Genomic DNA, 16,050 nt, shown 5'->3' with positions numbered 1-16,050 from the left:
TCAAATTTGTGTTTCTTGTGGAATGCCATGAAATAAGTCTAGATGAAGGTCAAGAGAATGGAAATTACTCTAATATGGATATACACACACAATAGCCCTTATTAGAATAACTTATATATGTGACATTTAGTAATGATATATCATGCATATTTACACACAGAAATATATATGTATATATGCAATATATACACTTTTTATGCATAAATACATTATTTCTTAAGAGAGCAAACAATATGTGAGATATTGTATGTACGTATACCTTACATATGTATGTATGGAATATGTACAGCTGAATAATATATGTTACATATATAATAATGAAGCAATTTTAAGAAGTTATAATTATGCAGGCTAAGCTGTCTTGGTGAAGTCTGAAGTACTTTGTCTTTTTCCTAAAACACAACATAAAAAAAAATATATATATATATAGATAGATATAGATATGAATCTTAAAAAAAAAAAAAAAAACTTTTGGACTGGGATGTTGCTCAATGGTGGAGCGCTTGCCTAGCATGTGTGAGGCACTGGTTTGGATCCTCAGCACAGCATACAAACAAATAAATAAATAAATACAATAGTTTTTAAAAACCTTCAAAAATACAAACGGCAAATCTTTTCCTGAGGAGAAGGTAAACAGTACAATTTTTTTTCCAACTTCAAAATCATACTTTACCCGATGTTTTGTAGGAGGCATGTGGAGCCACCTCCAGGGACTTGTAGGAGGCATGCCAGCTGCCATTTTTATCTGTATGTTTTTGAGAAGGAAAATACTTTTCTCCTGTGAATTCATTCTTTGTAGTCTCAAATTATTTATTGGTGGTTCTATTCTCTCCGTGTTGTTTTCTTTTGTAAGTGCTTTTGTTGTCAGTGGGCAATGTCTAAATTTAAATACGTGTTTGTTTGTGCCACTGGAAGGAACAGGGAGATTTGTACTGCCAGTTGCATGTCATCGGCATCTATTTTAGTTGATCTTGTGCTGTGGCTACTTCCCTGGGGACCTGGCTGGGTGAGCTGAGGTCCCTTTGGATCCCACAGCACTTCTACCCTACAGGCAGTGATGCACGGACCTGCAGCAAGGACTTGTTCCTGTTTGGAACTAACTGGCTCAGATCCTCACCTTTGCTCCTCCACATTGGAATGCAGAGGAGTTCCTCAGGGTGAGTACACCTCTGTTCAGTCACTGAAAACCACTGTTCCCTTTCTGCTTCAATTTATTTTTCTTGTAACTTCATTACAAAGTACATGTTAAACCATGAAATCTGACTGTTGCTATTTAAAGAAAGGAGCATGAAGTGGGATGTTAAGACACTGAGAGCTTACCTAACATGCAGGAGGTCACGTTCAAAGCCCAGCATCCAAGACAGACAGACAGAGACAGAGACAGAGAGATTGACTATTGAAAGAAAGAAAGGAGTTTTCAGGAGATCTAAAGTTGTGGTTATTTTAACCTCGCTACACCCTTTTACTGTTCATAAGTATCATTGGTGAGAACCTGAGAGGAAGTTTATAAATGAATGTCATACTGGACCAAAAGTATTATTTGTGTTCTAGTCATGATGCCACCCTGGGGTAGTTGTACCTCAGTTTCACTGCTCTGATTTTGGGGCCAGATACACGATTTCTGGGTCTCAGAATCATTGGTGAAATGCACAGCTCACAACTAAGTTTTTATATTTGTTTCTCTTTATCATTCTTTTAATATTGTGCTTGATCAAAAAGAAAGTAGATAGACTTATGGAACTACTTGAAAAAGAGTAACAATACAGTTTACTGGTTACTAGAAACTGTAGTTCTATTTAAATTGAGCTTCATTTCTCACATCCGTTTAACATAGTAAAATGTACAAGGAAAGACTAAAAAATACCCTTTTTGTCTTTTACATAAGAAAAGAGAATAATCTGGAGATGGATTTCATGTTATAAGACAAAGTATCCTTTAAATGAATGAAATAACCATAACCTTATGAACCAAATTAACAAAGGCTTCCTCCAGAGCTGCTCTAGAGTCTGGGCTGGCCCAGTGTTGGGTAACGCGAGGGTGAGACTTGGAAGGAATCCTTCCTTTCATTAAGGTGAATAAGTACGTACCTGTGCAAAGACTTTCTCCTTACCAACTTTCTTCCACAAGAGAATACATTAGTCTGAATTTTCTTCAGTTACACAGTATTATCTACAAAAAGTCTATCATGATGACATTTCTAGCTACTAAATCCTTTTAACAGGATTAACTAAATTAATGTAGAAGCAAAATTTTTTTTAAAAAGTTTGACTGTTTTTAGACTTTTGAAATAAAGAATGATGTCAAATAGCATTAAAGATGCTTACTTAATAAATTCTAGGCTAGCAGGAAGGCATCATATATATTTAAGAAACGCTGTATAGAGGCAGCATTGGTCAATTATCTTGAGTTGATTATTTTTCTAATAATCATGAAAGTAATATATTCAATTCAAGGATTTCCACAATTAATCTTTAGGTGTGTTAAAACTTTAAGATTTTAGTTTACTATAACCAGTTCAAAACAATGTTCTCTTAATGACTCATAACCACAGTAAGACTAAATTGCTAAACTTAATGCTAAAATAGACTGATAACTGATATGTTGTACTCACCAAAAGGACAATGGCAGTAATATGAATCCACACCACTTTGGCAGGAGCCACCGTTAAAACAGGGACTGCAGTCACAGTAGTTGACTGAAGATTCACACATTTTCCCTAAAATGGACCAAACTTGGTAAGAAAAAAATCTTACACATGGATATATTAACAGCATTTTAAGATAACTATATGTAAAAACCTATCCTAAGAAACAAAATCTGACACATGAACCTATTAATAGTACTATAATATAACTGTAAATGAAAATCTATCCTGAGAAACCACAATTAGAAGGAAAAAACTAGAAGAGTTTACTTGGGGTGAGATAACTGGGATGAGGATTTAAAATCTTATTTAGCTGTTTTATTGTAAAGATGCACATTATAATATTTAGAAAATAACTTACATATTCAACTTAGGGGAAAAAATCTGTTTTTAGCAAAAGAATATAGTGAACTCAGAAATGCTGCCACTGAATCTGTTTTCTTTATAGATGTCACTTCATCTTTCACCTTTTACAGATGGTGAGTTGAAATTTAAACAGTCTTCTTTTCACTATGAAGATCTCCTTGACTCACATGTTTCCAAGGTGAGAATTAAGCTTATTTAGCTTGTTAAGTTAAGAAGTAATCTTATCCACTCTCAAGTAATGTCCCTTGACTTATACAGACCTTTTGTAAAGTAGAAAAATAAGAAAACAACTCAAACACATTTTGCAATGCTTATTAATATTATACTTTGTCTTTTTTTTTTTTTTTTTCTGAAACAATAACACCTCGGCAGCATGTTCTTCAGTGTACAAAGACTTTCTCATACAAATCCTCTTAAATTGAATCAATCGGTATTGACCGAGTCTTTTTCATGGACCAAGCCTGACAGTGGATGGAGAAATCCCAGTGAAGAAAGCAGAAGAGTGTTTTATATGGTGTTTCCATTCCAAAGGGGGAGGGGGGTCAATCCACACAAAAGAACCAGGGACACTTACAGGTGACAGTGACAAAGCCCTGGGAAGCTCAGATCTTGCCTAAGAAGTTGTAAAATCACAACACAGACAAGTTCAGGTCTCTGCTTCCACACTTAGGTTTCACCAAGCTGTGACTGAATATTTTATCACTTGGAAAAAAAAACTTACAGTAGAAGTCCTATTAGATTTCTGCTGTTGTTTCTTCTTACATAAACTTAAATGTATTCTAATACCAGTGTCCTATCACTTTAAATTATTTCATAGGTTAACATATTCATTAGAATAATCTCTAGCTTCCCAATTCCAAAAACTAGTGAGGTTGTACAGTTTTTGGTTAATTGACGTTGATTTAACAGGGATCTGTTACCACTGTTGGCTTCTATAAAGCTATCTTCTACTTCCAAACATGATTTCATCAATGCGTATTACGTATTCCTCATGAAGATACATGGATTTTCTCCGCACATCTAGACTTAATGTTGAGCATAGATGATGCATTTCATCATAACAGCTTCACTGAAAACACAGTCGAAGCTTTTGTTTAACTTAGTTCTGCATTTGTGGCTTGATTATGTAGCCACAGTTGTTCTGGTCTGAAATTACACATGAGTCAGACCTCATGACACTGCTAACTAAGCCCATTTCTGTACATCACAGAATCATAAACACAACATTTTTTCCTTTATAAATAAATTGGTAACCTCCTTACAAGGCAAAACACTGAGCTAAAAAAAAAATTTCAAAATCCTTTTCTATTCTAAGGAGAGAACATAAAAATAAATGAGTTGCTAATTTAGAGACACACGAATTAGGTTTTAAGTATTGCGGCCCTGTGCTACAGTAAATTGGCGAGCCAGGCGACTTTACCATAGTCTGCGTGTGACTCCACACCGGGAGGGGCTGTTTCACAACTAACCCCCACCTCTGCTGTAGTCCAGCTGGATGTGCACGGGCCATTTTAGAGATGTGCACTTTTTTTTTTTAATACAACACCATTGTTGCCCAACAGAAAATATATAAGGCCTATCGATTAAACTTTTTACTACGAATTTGCCATCCGAAGAGGCAAAACCACTCCTTCCTTTGTTTTTTATTTTTTATTTTCCCTGTAAGAACGTATATAATTCTCACAAATGCAACTGGAAGAAGTACAGTTTCACCTTCGATTTTTCCCTTCTTTTCCTCTGAAGTTCTTTTACAGTGGTGTTAAAACTAGCATGTTACACACATAGATTCATGTACTTTATGGCATAGTCAATATGACCTTCATGTCCTGGCGAAGGATCAGTGAATTTCACAATTTCCAACTTCACCTCCTCAAGACTGGAAGTGGGAACCCAAGGAGAGCAGCTCAGGACTGTATGCCGTGGCATGTAGTCAGATGCTTGGGTGCGGGTACACCTTCGCCAAAAACAAGGGTACGAAAACCCAAGTCGCACCTCCCAGAGAGCTCGACTCTTTTTTGAATTCTGTTGGAAATACTATCACTTAAAATTTTAATTTAAATAACAGCAAAATAATTTAGGTGGTTTTGTGTGTAATTTATCTTATTTACCCCTTACAATGTGATATTTTATAGATGTGAGCTTAATTTAAACATATACTATAGGCTATCGAAGTTAGTTCCAAGAGAGAACTGGACAAACACCTTAAAATAAATAAGACTTACTTATGTGTTAAAAAATATGCAGTGACTTCAGAAGTAATGAAAGAAGTTACAAATTAAAAACAATATTAGCTTTGAGAATGAATTCCTTTTAACACTCAAATTCTTAATGGAATCTGATTCTTCAGTTACATAATAGAAATAGGAATTGTCAAGGGAAAACAAATTCAACTTTTTATTTAACACTTAAAAGAGTTTTAAAAAGTTTTTCCTAGAAGATAATTGTCAAAAACAAAACTCGTTTGTCAGGGCTAAATAAAGGAAATTGTTACTAAGTTTTGAAAATAGTCTTATTTGTTGGTGTTACAGTATGGAAATTATTAACCATTCAAAACTTATTTTGAGTTCCCCAATAATGAGTAAAATTTATTTTACAATTCATGATCTCAAAGAGTTTGCCATACTTGATATTTAGATTCAAAGTCCCAATTTGAACACATAATGTTTTAATTTAAATTGTTATTAAAAGATCATTTTTCTTTTGAGAAAAGTATGTCCTAATTTTACTCATAATGAAAAGAAGGTTTCTAAATGCATATTTCTCATGTTTGGAATTCATGCGCTATTACCCAATTAGAAATCAACAGCAAATTCTGTCTTGCTCTGCACAGGTCTGTCTACTAAAATCACAGCACTGGCAACCTAACTGACCAGAGAGACAGCAGCCGGAATCACTCTCACATGCTCCTGGTAGAATAGTCTGCAGGTTGCCCCACTGTGAAACAAATTCTGGGATCATTAACTTAATTAAAGCTGCAAGTCAATTAACAGTACTTGTCAGTGCCTTGAGGCCTGGGAGATTATGATAGCAACGCAGGCCTCCCTGCCTCTTGAAAGCAAGGAGTCTTTTTCTGCTGCAGTATGTTTACTGTGCTAGCAGCTGTTTAGAAGAATGAACTAGTCTCCTGGCTTTGATATCCATCAGTTAATTATGTTAACATACACTGCCTGGCATGGATAGCAGAAGGGGGCCTAGGAGCAACTATCAAAGTCCATTTTATATCTAATTACTTTGTTCACAAACATGATTCTATAGCAGATTCATGCAATTCATTCTAAATATTTATGCTTATTAATTTTTAAAGTGATATTAGCAGAAAGCAGTTGTTTTTGCATAAATCTGTATATATCTCTCCTTATTGTAAAAAGCGCTATATCAAGATAGTTCATCTAAATGTCCTATCCCATAATGTTATGGTTTTTACATCAAAATAAAAGCCATGTTTTTTTTTCCATGTTTGAATAAGTGTTTCCAATAAGTGAAGCAAAAACAAAAACTTCATTTTATCTTTGTATTTTAACACATACACAGATACTGTTTCGAGGAGCCTACAAATGACTACGTAGTATTCATGGGAAGCTTACTTATAACCACGTGCTTACTTTCTGCAGAAGTACCAAGCGCTTCAACTACTGCAACCTAAGACATGAATGCCCTAATAAGGCAACACGTCACCTCAGCGAGCTGCCTAATCCCACTCTTGGAAATAAAACCAAAACAAAACCTGAGTGCTTTATCCTCCTACGCAAGCCATTCTTCTATACCTCAAAGAAAATTTCCTATCTATTCACTAAATGGCTTTCACTTTCTATGGTTTTCTTGTCATGTAATCATCAGTGATATTCATATGATTGTAGTAATTTTACGATGATGACTCTTGGCGACTCCATCCATCTTTATGAAAGCAAATATTTGCCAAATTTCTCAGGAAAATTACTGTGCAACAGCCTGTATATACCATTTTATGTCTGCAAAAAATTACTATTTATACTGTCAAATGACGTAAAATTGACGACTGGATAAATCCCATCCTGCCCTGAAGCACCAGGACTACTTGAGAGCACAGGAAACCTTCCTTTGGTATTAAAGCCCTGGCGTTATTCCAAAGACCACACCCAAACCACATCCAGATGTGTGTGATGGAAAGGCTGAAGGGGCCATGAACTAATGATGTTCCCAGAAGCCCGGGTTCAGAAGTGCTCTCTAACAGCACCACCCCTGGAAAAGAGGTGCCAGTAGGCAGGAAAGCCAGGAGTGGGAAGACACGTGCTGTCACGGCCATTTCTAATTGCAAGCACTTCCCTTTGCAGAGGAAAAGAAATAATGGACTTGCAGTTAGACTGATGTCTTCCTCCAGGCCCTCCTGGAATTCTTAGGTGTGGATAATATGCAAGGTGTTTGCTTTATATTTACTTGGCAATTAAATGAACAATTGATGCAATTATTGGTATTTTTTCAATCTATATAAATCTACAAGTTAAATTTTCACATGTTCTCTACCATAATAAACTTTGTTCATCTTTTCTAATGCCCTATGTTGCAGCTAAGCAAAAATCCACTTAGTGGTATGAAAGTTAAATTACAAGGCAAATTTATTACAGACAAAACATAAAGGAATTATAACTGTTACCATTTCACTATTTTTTAGAATAAGTGAAGCCTGAGTAATACAGATACATTTAATCCCTCTAAATTACTCATTCATTACCAAGTGGTAATTCATATTTATTATCTGCACAGCCTCATGATTGCACTGGAAATTAAACTTTGATAAAATAAAGACTTGAGGAATCAACTGGAGTCCGTGTGACTGTAGTGACACACCCTGGGATCTTAATGGTTCCTGACTTTGGTTTTCAGCCTTCCGTCCTCTCAGGACGCTCTCATGCAGCATCTGTGTGCAGCTCACATGTGGCCCTCCCTGGGGGTTCTTGGCACAAAGACTCTCAGTCACCTCACTCCACAAGCCTCTCTCTCTTCTAGTCTCTTGCACAATTTCTAACACCACACAGAATGTGCAGTGGTGTTCATGTGCACAAATGTGAATGCCTGGCATATGTGTGTGCAAGACAGGGGAGCCGCTAGCTGCTCCAATGTGAGATTCCAGGACCTGTAAAAAAACACTGATTAAAATGCAGGTGCAAGTCCACAGTAGTAAGTAGAATGGAAATGCAGTTGATTTGAAATAATTCCGATGACCAAAAATCTATGTGAACACATACAGCCTCCAACAAGCAAGGCTTTACTGAGGGGCTCACAGACAATTAGCATGGACAGGTCAGCCTGCTGTGTCTTCCAGGCAGCAGGGCCACTTCCTGTGAACACAAGGTGCATCACACCGCCTTCACCCTTGGACTAACACACACTCGCTCTACATCTAAGGGTGTGAGCATCCTAGACTAAAGTAGGACGAATAAGCCATGAAGATGCTGTGGAATCCCCAGTCCAGGAAATCATCTGGGGGGTGGAAGAGAAAGGAAAGTTCTCTAGACATCCTGAACCCACTGCATATGTGCCGCACCACGACTCACGGTCCTGAAGAGAAACCACAAAGACAGGCGCCTGCTGTGTGCTCCTGGGTCTCGGGGACCCCACCGTATACCTCCATCACCACTACCACACCATGCCAGCTAGCACCACCTCTCCCTGGACACTGGCTAGGTGAGTAGACACGATGTTTACTCACTACAGTGACCCCAAGCCCAAGCGATTATTTACACTTTACAGATGGGAAATCTGGGTGGTTCTTCAAAGCTGTGCCTAAATCAAATTCTATCACATCTCCTGTTCTTTCCATTACACATGCTTACTGTCCCTATTCTTCATTTATATTCCAAGATCAGTGCTTTGCTAAAAGCCCTGTACTTTCTGTTTCAGCATTTTCCAACAAGCTTTACATCATCATCAAGAAACTCAGTTTTCCAAATATAAAACCATAAGTATACACATGATGGGCACTTTGAAAAATATGATATCCACATGTGTTTCTTAAAAATCTCTTAAAATTTTATTCAGCAAAACATCTACAAAAGTTTTTGCTAAGACCTATGCTGGTTTTACCTATCTTTTTGTGTGTGTTTATAAGCATTTGAGTAACCTATGTATGTTCTAAAACTGTATGATGTTCAAATTGTCAGAGAATTTTATTCTCCTGAAACTTATCAGCAACATAGCATTTATTCTCCTTTGAAGGAATTCCAACTACTGATCACCTAATAGATAGAAGGAAGGAGAGATGGTAATGGTGCTGGAAATGGATGGCTAGATAGATAGATGGCCACATGGATGGATGGATGGATAAACAGACAGACAGATAGATGACTAGACGGATGGATAGACACATAAGACAGAAACACATGGACATTATATTCTACCAGGGTGCTAAAAATGAGCTGAACAAATCTGCTGCTTCATGTCTAATACTACTTCTAAACATCAAGCTCCAGTGGGGTGTCTTTCTCTTCTGGCTCACCTGAGAAATCAGCCAATTATGCCTTCTACTCCATTACTGGAAAATAATAAGCCATTTTAATCTTAATCTTAAAACATGACTTTTGCTGTATTCTCCTCACAGTGTGGATCACATTTCAGTAATAATTATGATGATTTTAAAAGGTCATAGACTCATGATGATAAAACATAATAAATAAAACAATTATTTAGGAAAAAAAATGTCCCAGGTCTTACATTTTATATATACTTTGTCCTTGAAAATTTATGACACTCTTTTAGAAAGATACTTTCTTTCCATTCTTGTAAGAGACACTGGGCAGACTGACTTTTGTTAAGTTCTGGAATTCACTGTGTAGACTCGACACTGCTACAAATTATCTGGATCACCTTCAAAAACTCACTTAGCTTCTCTCTTCTTTGACTTTCCTGTCTACAAAACTTGGGAACTATCCCTACCAGGTAGGTTTTCTTGCAAGAAGTCAATAAAATACACGTAAAGTGTTCGGAACAGAGTCTGACCAACAGCAAAAGCTTAAAAACGCCTGTTAGGATCATGTTCATTTTTATGAGAAGACATTTAAATTGACAAAATCTGGAACATTCCTTATACCTGACACAGCCGAAGACTTAAGGGGGAAAGGTGAAGTGCTGTCCTACCTGTGTATCCTGTTTTGCAGACGCAGGTGAAGCCCCCTGGGAAGTTCTGGCAGACAGCGCCATTCTTGCAAGGGCTCGGGAGGCACTCGTTGATGTCCCTCTCGCAGGCCCTTCCAGTGAAGCCCTCCAGGCAGCTGCAGGAGAACCCCCCCACCAGGTTGTGACAGGTGCCACCATTGTGGCAAGGGGCTGGCAGGCACTCGTCCACATCCACCTCGCACCAGCTGCCGGCGTATCCCGGCAGACACCTGCAGAGGAAGGGCTGCAGAGGCTGGTTGGCCACCAAGATGACGGGCAGGCTCTCCTGGCTCCTGAGCGCGGGGCCCACAGCCAGTCTTCTCAGGCAGCTCCCTCCGTTCTGGCAGGGCCCGTGCCTGCAGGGATCGTGGTCCACAGATTCCACCTTCACGCCACTCTGCCGCAGCAGGACCTCCTTGATGCTCTCGAAGAAGGTGGCCACGCCGCTGGGATTCACGTACTGATTGGCATTTCGCTTCACGGCTGCCAATAGAAATGTCCGGTTGTTGTCCTCGTAGGCCCCGTAGAGCTGCACGGCGGTGCCCAGGCCGGTCAGCTGTGAGTTGGCGATGCGCAGGAAGTGAAGGTAGTGATTGGTCAGGAAGTCCTTCACCGACGGCACGCCCACGCGGAGCAGGATGCTGTTGTCCACGGTGGCATTGGAGAAGCCCGCAAAGAAGACTCGGATGTTGCTGGTGACCGCGCTGTGCACACCGTCGCTGCTGAGGACCGTCAGGTCGAACGTGCCGTCTGTGGACCTGGGCTGGGAACTCAGGTCACAAGTGCCCCCGGGGATACTGAAGAGACTGGTGACCCCAGAAGTAAGGGAGCAGTGGAAGGTGTCCAACACATCGGGGTCCTGGGGTTTCACAGAGCCTAAAATGCCACCAGGAAACAAGTTGCCATAATAATGAACAAATATCTCCACTGTGCGCGACTGTGAAGGGTTGTCGTTTTGGTCGATGACCGAGATGTGCACCGTGCCGGTGGAAGACATCTGAGGAACCCCAGAGTCCCTGGTGACCACAGACAGATAGAAGTCCGCAATCTGCTCCCTGTCAATCTCTCTGGTGGTGCTCAGGACCCCAGCAGTGTTGAGACTGAAGTAGTTGGTGGCGGGACCTGTGCTGAGCAGGTAGTAGGTGAAAGGGCCCTGATTGGGAGGGAGGTCGGGGTCAGTGGACTGCAGGGTCATCACCAGAGCCCCAGGGCGCTTGTTTTCCATGACCTCTCCTTCACTGAGGGTCAGCATGGGCCCGTTGTCATTTATGTCCTCCAGCGTGACGAGCAAGGAGGCACTTCCTGTGGCCGGGGGCGTCCCTGAGTCAACAGCCAGCACCGTGAGGTTGTAGATGGGCAGGGACTCTCGGTCTAACTCGGCAGTGACTGTGACCTGTCCTGTCTGAGGATTGATGGAAAAGGCACCGTTTTCATTCCCTGAGCCGATGAAATAAGAAAACCTGCTCCAGCCGGCGATGGAGTCAGAGTCAAAGGCGCTGACAAAGGTCACGTGCGTTCCCGTGGGCACCCCTTCGCTGATCTGAACGCGGTAGGTGCTGAGGCTGAACACGGGAGGGTCGTTGGCATCAAGCACGGTGACATTCACGGTGACCTCATCTACGTCTGCACCCCTGATACTGCCGAAGTTCTTGGCCAACACCTTCAAGGACACCCTCTCTTCCTTTTCTCTATCAAGAGGTCCAGAGACATAAATCTGCCCGGTCCTCTTATTGATCTCAAAACCCTTCTTCCGACTGTTACCAAAAATCAAGTAGTGCACCTCCCCGTCAGTGCCCATGTCCCTGTCACTGGCAAACACTTCCCCCACAATAGTCCCCTTGGGAGCGGCTTCTGAGATTTCAAAGTAGTAAAGCTTGGAAACAAAGCGAGGCACGTATTCATTTGTCCCCTTCAGCTGGACGTTGACCGTGGCAAAGCTGCACCTTTCCTCATCCGGGACGTTGAAGGCTTTCACAGTGAGGTGGTAGCTCTGCTTGGTTTCAAAATCCAAGAAGCCCTGAGTGGTAATGATCCCCGTGTTGGGGTCAATGACAAAGAGGTCACTGTCAGAGGACTGCACGGTGTAGGCCACCACAGCATTGGCCCCGGAGTCTGCGTCTGTGGCATTGAGGTGGATGACCGTGGTCCCGCTGGGTGCATTTTCCAGGACGGTGGGGAAGTACTCGTCAGGAAGGAACACTGGGGAATTGTCGTTCACGTCCACCACGTTCACAGTCACGCTGCAGTACCCCGTCCGCGCCACCCAGCCTCCGTCCGTAGCGCTGATGGTCAGTTCGTGCTTCTGGCACAGCTCGTAATCGAGAGCTTTGGCCAGAGTCAGCACACCTGTGGAGGAATTGATGGCAAAGGTGCCGTCCTCGTTCCCCGAGGAAATGCCGTACCTGATCATTCCGTTCATGGCCGCATCTCGGTCTCTTGCAGAAACCGTTCTGACGACGGCCCCAATCCTGTGGCTCTCGGGGATGGTCGCACTCTTGTGGCTTTGAGAAAATTCGGGCGTGTGATAGTTTTCCTCAGTGACGGTTATTTGAACAGTGGCTTGGGAAGAGAGTGGAGGGTTTCCTTTATCCTTCGCGACAACGGTGATCAAAAAGTTTTGATTCAAGTCAGAAATCAGGGACGATGCTACTGAAATCCACCCTGTGTTGTTGTCCAACTGAAATCTGCCTAAATGACTTTCATTAGGAATGAAGTACTCCACTTCAGAATTCAACCCAAAGTCTTTGTCATCTACTGCAGTTACTTTGATCAGCTTTGTACCAACTTTAACATTTTTGGTGACAGGAGTAAAGTACTTATTTTTAAGAAATTGAGGTGGGTTGTCATTACTGTCCACTGTGTTGATGGTGACGGTTGTCTCACTTAGTAGCGGGGGATTACCTCGGTCTGAAGATGTCACTATAAAACTATGCCTGTTGATGTTCACGTTGCTGAAGCCACTGATGTTTTGGTATTTTAGGACCTGCTTATTGAAAATTTCTCCAGTGGTGGCATTAATCCTAAAGTACTCGGATTGAGACTTTATAAAATAAAACACTTGTCCATTTGGTCCCTCATCAGGATCTGTGGCAGATACCTGAGTCACTTTAGAGCCAATCTCAGGAAGTTCAGGGCAGTCCAAATAATAGGAGGGTCGGCTAAATCTTGGAGCATTGTCATTGATATCTGTGACGAATATTGTGACATCTGTACTGACGGTCCACCCAGAATCATGTGCAGAGACGCGGATTCTGTAGCGGTCTGTGTCCTCCCGGTTTAAAGGTCTGCTGATGACAATATCTCCTGTGCTGGGGTTAATGGTGAATGGGAGGCTTGTGTCCATTATGGAATATCTACTAATTGCATTTACACCGATGTCCTCATCAGAGGTGGTGACACGTGTCACTGTGTATCCTAAGGGGGAGTTTTCAGGAATGTGGGCACTGAATATTTGAGAAAACCGAGGAGCATTATCATTTTCATCTAGAACGTTGATGATGACTCTCACTGAGGCACTCTGGGAAGGAGACCCTTTGTCTGAAGATTTTATGGTGAGCACATAATGAGAGACTTTTTCTCTGTCTAAAGGTCGAATACTTCTAATTTCACCCGTAGCATGATTGATGCTGAAACTGTTCTCTTGGTTGCCATTGACAATTTCATAATCTAGCTGTCCATTTGGCCCACTGTCCTTGTCCACAGCTGAAACGGTAAGTATTTTCCGAGGAGAAAGGTTTTCTAATATTTCAGATACAAATGGATCTTCTTTAAAAATTGGGGAATTATCATTGACATCTAACACAGTTATATCAAGTTTCTCATAAGAAGAGAAAGGAGGGAAACCTCCATCTCTTGCCTCTATCCACACGACATATTTTTGTATTTTCTCAAAATCTAAAGGTTGGCTAATGGACACTTGTCCTGTTAATTGGTCAATCTGAAAAGTGTTGCCAAGATTTCCACTGGCAATGTAGTAGGACAAAGTTTCTCCTCTCAAAGAGGACCCCGTGACGGTAGTGACCAGAGTGCCCACTGGCTGGTTCTCAGGGAACATGAATGTCTGCTCTTTGGCTCTGACTTTAGGGAAATCTGCCTTGTTCACAAATCTGACAGTCACTGTAGTTGAATCTGTCTTTGGAAAGGGACCACCATCCTTCACGTGTACGGAGAACGTCACTTCCGAGGCACCATTTAGTGGCCCGGCTGCCATGATAGCTCCCCTCAGTGGGTCTATATGAAATTTTTCAGAATTTCTACCCGAAAGAGAATAGTGCAGCTCAGAATTGGGCCCAATATCAGCATCAGTGACTGTAACCGCAAAGACAAAGGAACCTAGAAAAGAGGGAGTTTATAGTTAGAATCATGTGTAACCCAAAGAAAATACTTGGTAATAGGTTAATGCATATAGCACACTACATTGATCTGACTTCTTTTGATTACTGGAGAGAAAACATGTTTCCTCAATTTATCTGAAGTTCCCCAGCCAAATCTGCTTAATGTTAATGTTCTCGCTAAAACCCATCCAGTCAGGTGGATTAATATTTTCCAGTGTGCCTTTGAGAGAAGTACAGGGAAGAGAACTGGATACTCATTCGGAATCATCATTTCTAGGAGAAAAATCTGTATGTAATACAACATTCCAAAGAACACAGTAACATGTGTGTTCTGCAAAGAGCCGTGCTTCTACTCAATGAGAAAACATCATTGCTCTGCTATGTCATAAAACACCATTGAATTACTACATATGCAATCTTGTCAACAGAAGTTATATGTTTTTAAAAATTACCGTTGATTCATTATACCAAGAGTTTCATGGCAAAATTCTTTTTATCTGTGAGCTACTATTACATGGAGATAAAAGAGTGTATATATAGGCATAAATAAAATAATTATAATGTAATATGAAATAAGAACTGAGTAAGGATGGGCTCAATTTGGACTCCAAAATTCGGTGCTTGGAATAAGTGCCAACAGAACAGATTGTAGTAGTAAGATGCAGAAAAACTTCCATAAGGACATTTTTTTTTCCAATACACTCATTCAGAAATCCTTCCCAAACAGCCCTACAGAAGAGTTTGTGACAAAAGTAATAAGTCTTTTATAAGAAGAAAAACAAGTGACTCCTATTAATTATAGTAAGTCTAATGAGGAAAAGATGCATAAGCATACCTCATTTTGCATGGAAGATGTGGTCCTGCCCTGCCACACATTGGACATGATTAGAAACATGCCTGCCAGCATCATTTCAGCTAAAGACCTTCATCAGGGATTTATGATTTGGATTTTTACATGTCTTTTTGATAAAATGTTGGCACATACATTTATGGATTTTACACTTTCAATTGGTATCAATTAGACATTCTGAAGTTTACAGAAGATCAAAGATCACTAAGAGGAGGAATATTGAATCCATTTATTTTTTTCTTATAATTAAAAATATTTTAAAGCAAGGAAAATTAAATTATAAGCTGTATTTGTGTGTATTCCTTTTTGAAAGCTCATCTAAAAACAGTCAGAAGAGACATAAGATTTGTGCAATTCTTAAGATAATAGGCCATTCTTTACCAATAATAAATAACACTAAATTAAATTGAGAAGATATGCAGATGAATGAGTGCATACTATCAAGTTGGAAGTGACCCATAACCAGCTCTACAAGCTGAGTGGCTGACGGACTTCCATCCAGCAAGAACGACATAGAAATGGATACTACTTAGAATCATTTTCTCATTAGATATTTCTTAAAATGCTCTAAAGATCTGGAGCAAAATATTTATTTCCAACCAAAAACTGTATTTAAATGCCTATGATCTCCCAGATAAAGTTTCAAGTTCTGAGAATACGATGTGAAAACCAGAGACAATGTCCCTCCTCTCAGGAAGCTCACGCACTAACCACAGCTTAGGGAAGAC

General features: G+C 40.4%; 1 protein-coding gene and 1 long non-coding RNA gene across 4 annotated transcripts in view; one reads left to right on the top strand and one right to left on the bottom strand.

Annotated features, from left to right (window-relative positions):
- Nucleotides 1–16,050, bottom strand: part of Fat4 (FAT atypical cadherin 4) — a 158,191-nt gene that overhangs the window by 21,748 nt on the left and 120,393 nt on the right. For both annotated transcript variants that reach the window (XM_047566294.1, XM_047566295.1), the window contains 2 exons: nt 10,121–14,470; nt 2,612–2,716 (listed from right to left, as the gene is read on the bottom strand). In XM_047566294.1, the coding sequence (XP_047422250.1) occupies nt 2,612–2,716; nt 10,121–14,470 (4,455 nt within the window). The remainder of the gene's footprint in view (nt 1–2,611; nt 2,717–10,120; nt 14,471–16,050) is intronic.
- On the top strand, nt 1,012–6,523 carry LOC124994425 (uncharacterized). 2 transcript variants are annotated; one of them, XR_007110491.1, is made up of 3 exons: nt 1,012–1,157; nt 3,121–3,188; nt 5,841–6,523. It is a non-coding gene; the product is annotated as an uncharacterized LOC124994425 (long non-coding RNA). The 2 variants fall into 2 exon arrangements; XR_007110490.1 differs by lacking the exon at nt 5,841–6,523 and adding an exon at nt 3,383–4,975.

Source organism: Sciurus carolinensis, chromosome 10 (genome assembly GCF_902686445.1).
Source record: "Sciurus carolinensis chromosome 10, mSciCar1.2, whole genome shotgun sequence".
NCBI lineage: Eukaryota > Metazoa > Chordata > Mammalia > Rodentia > Sciuridae > Sciurus > Sciurus carolinensis.
This window is presented reverse-complemented; position numbering and strand designations above follow the sequence as displayed.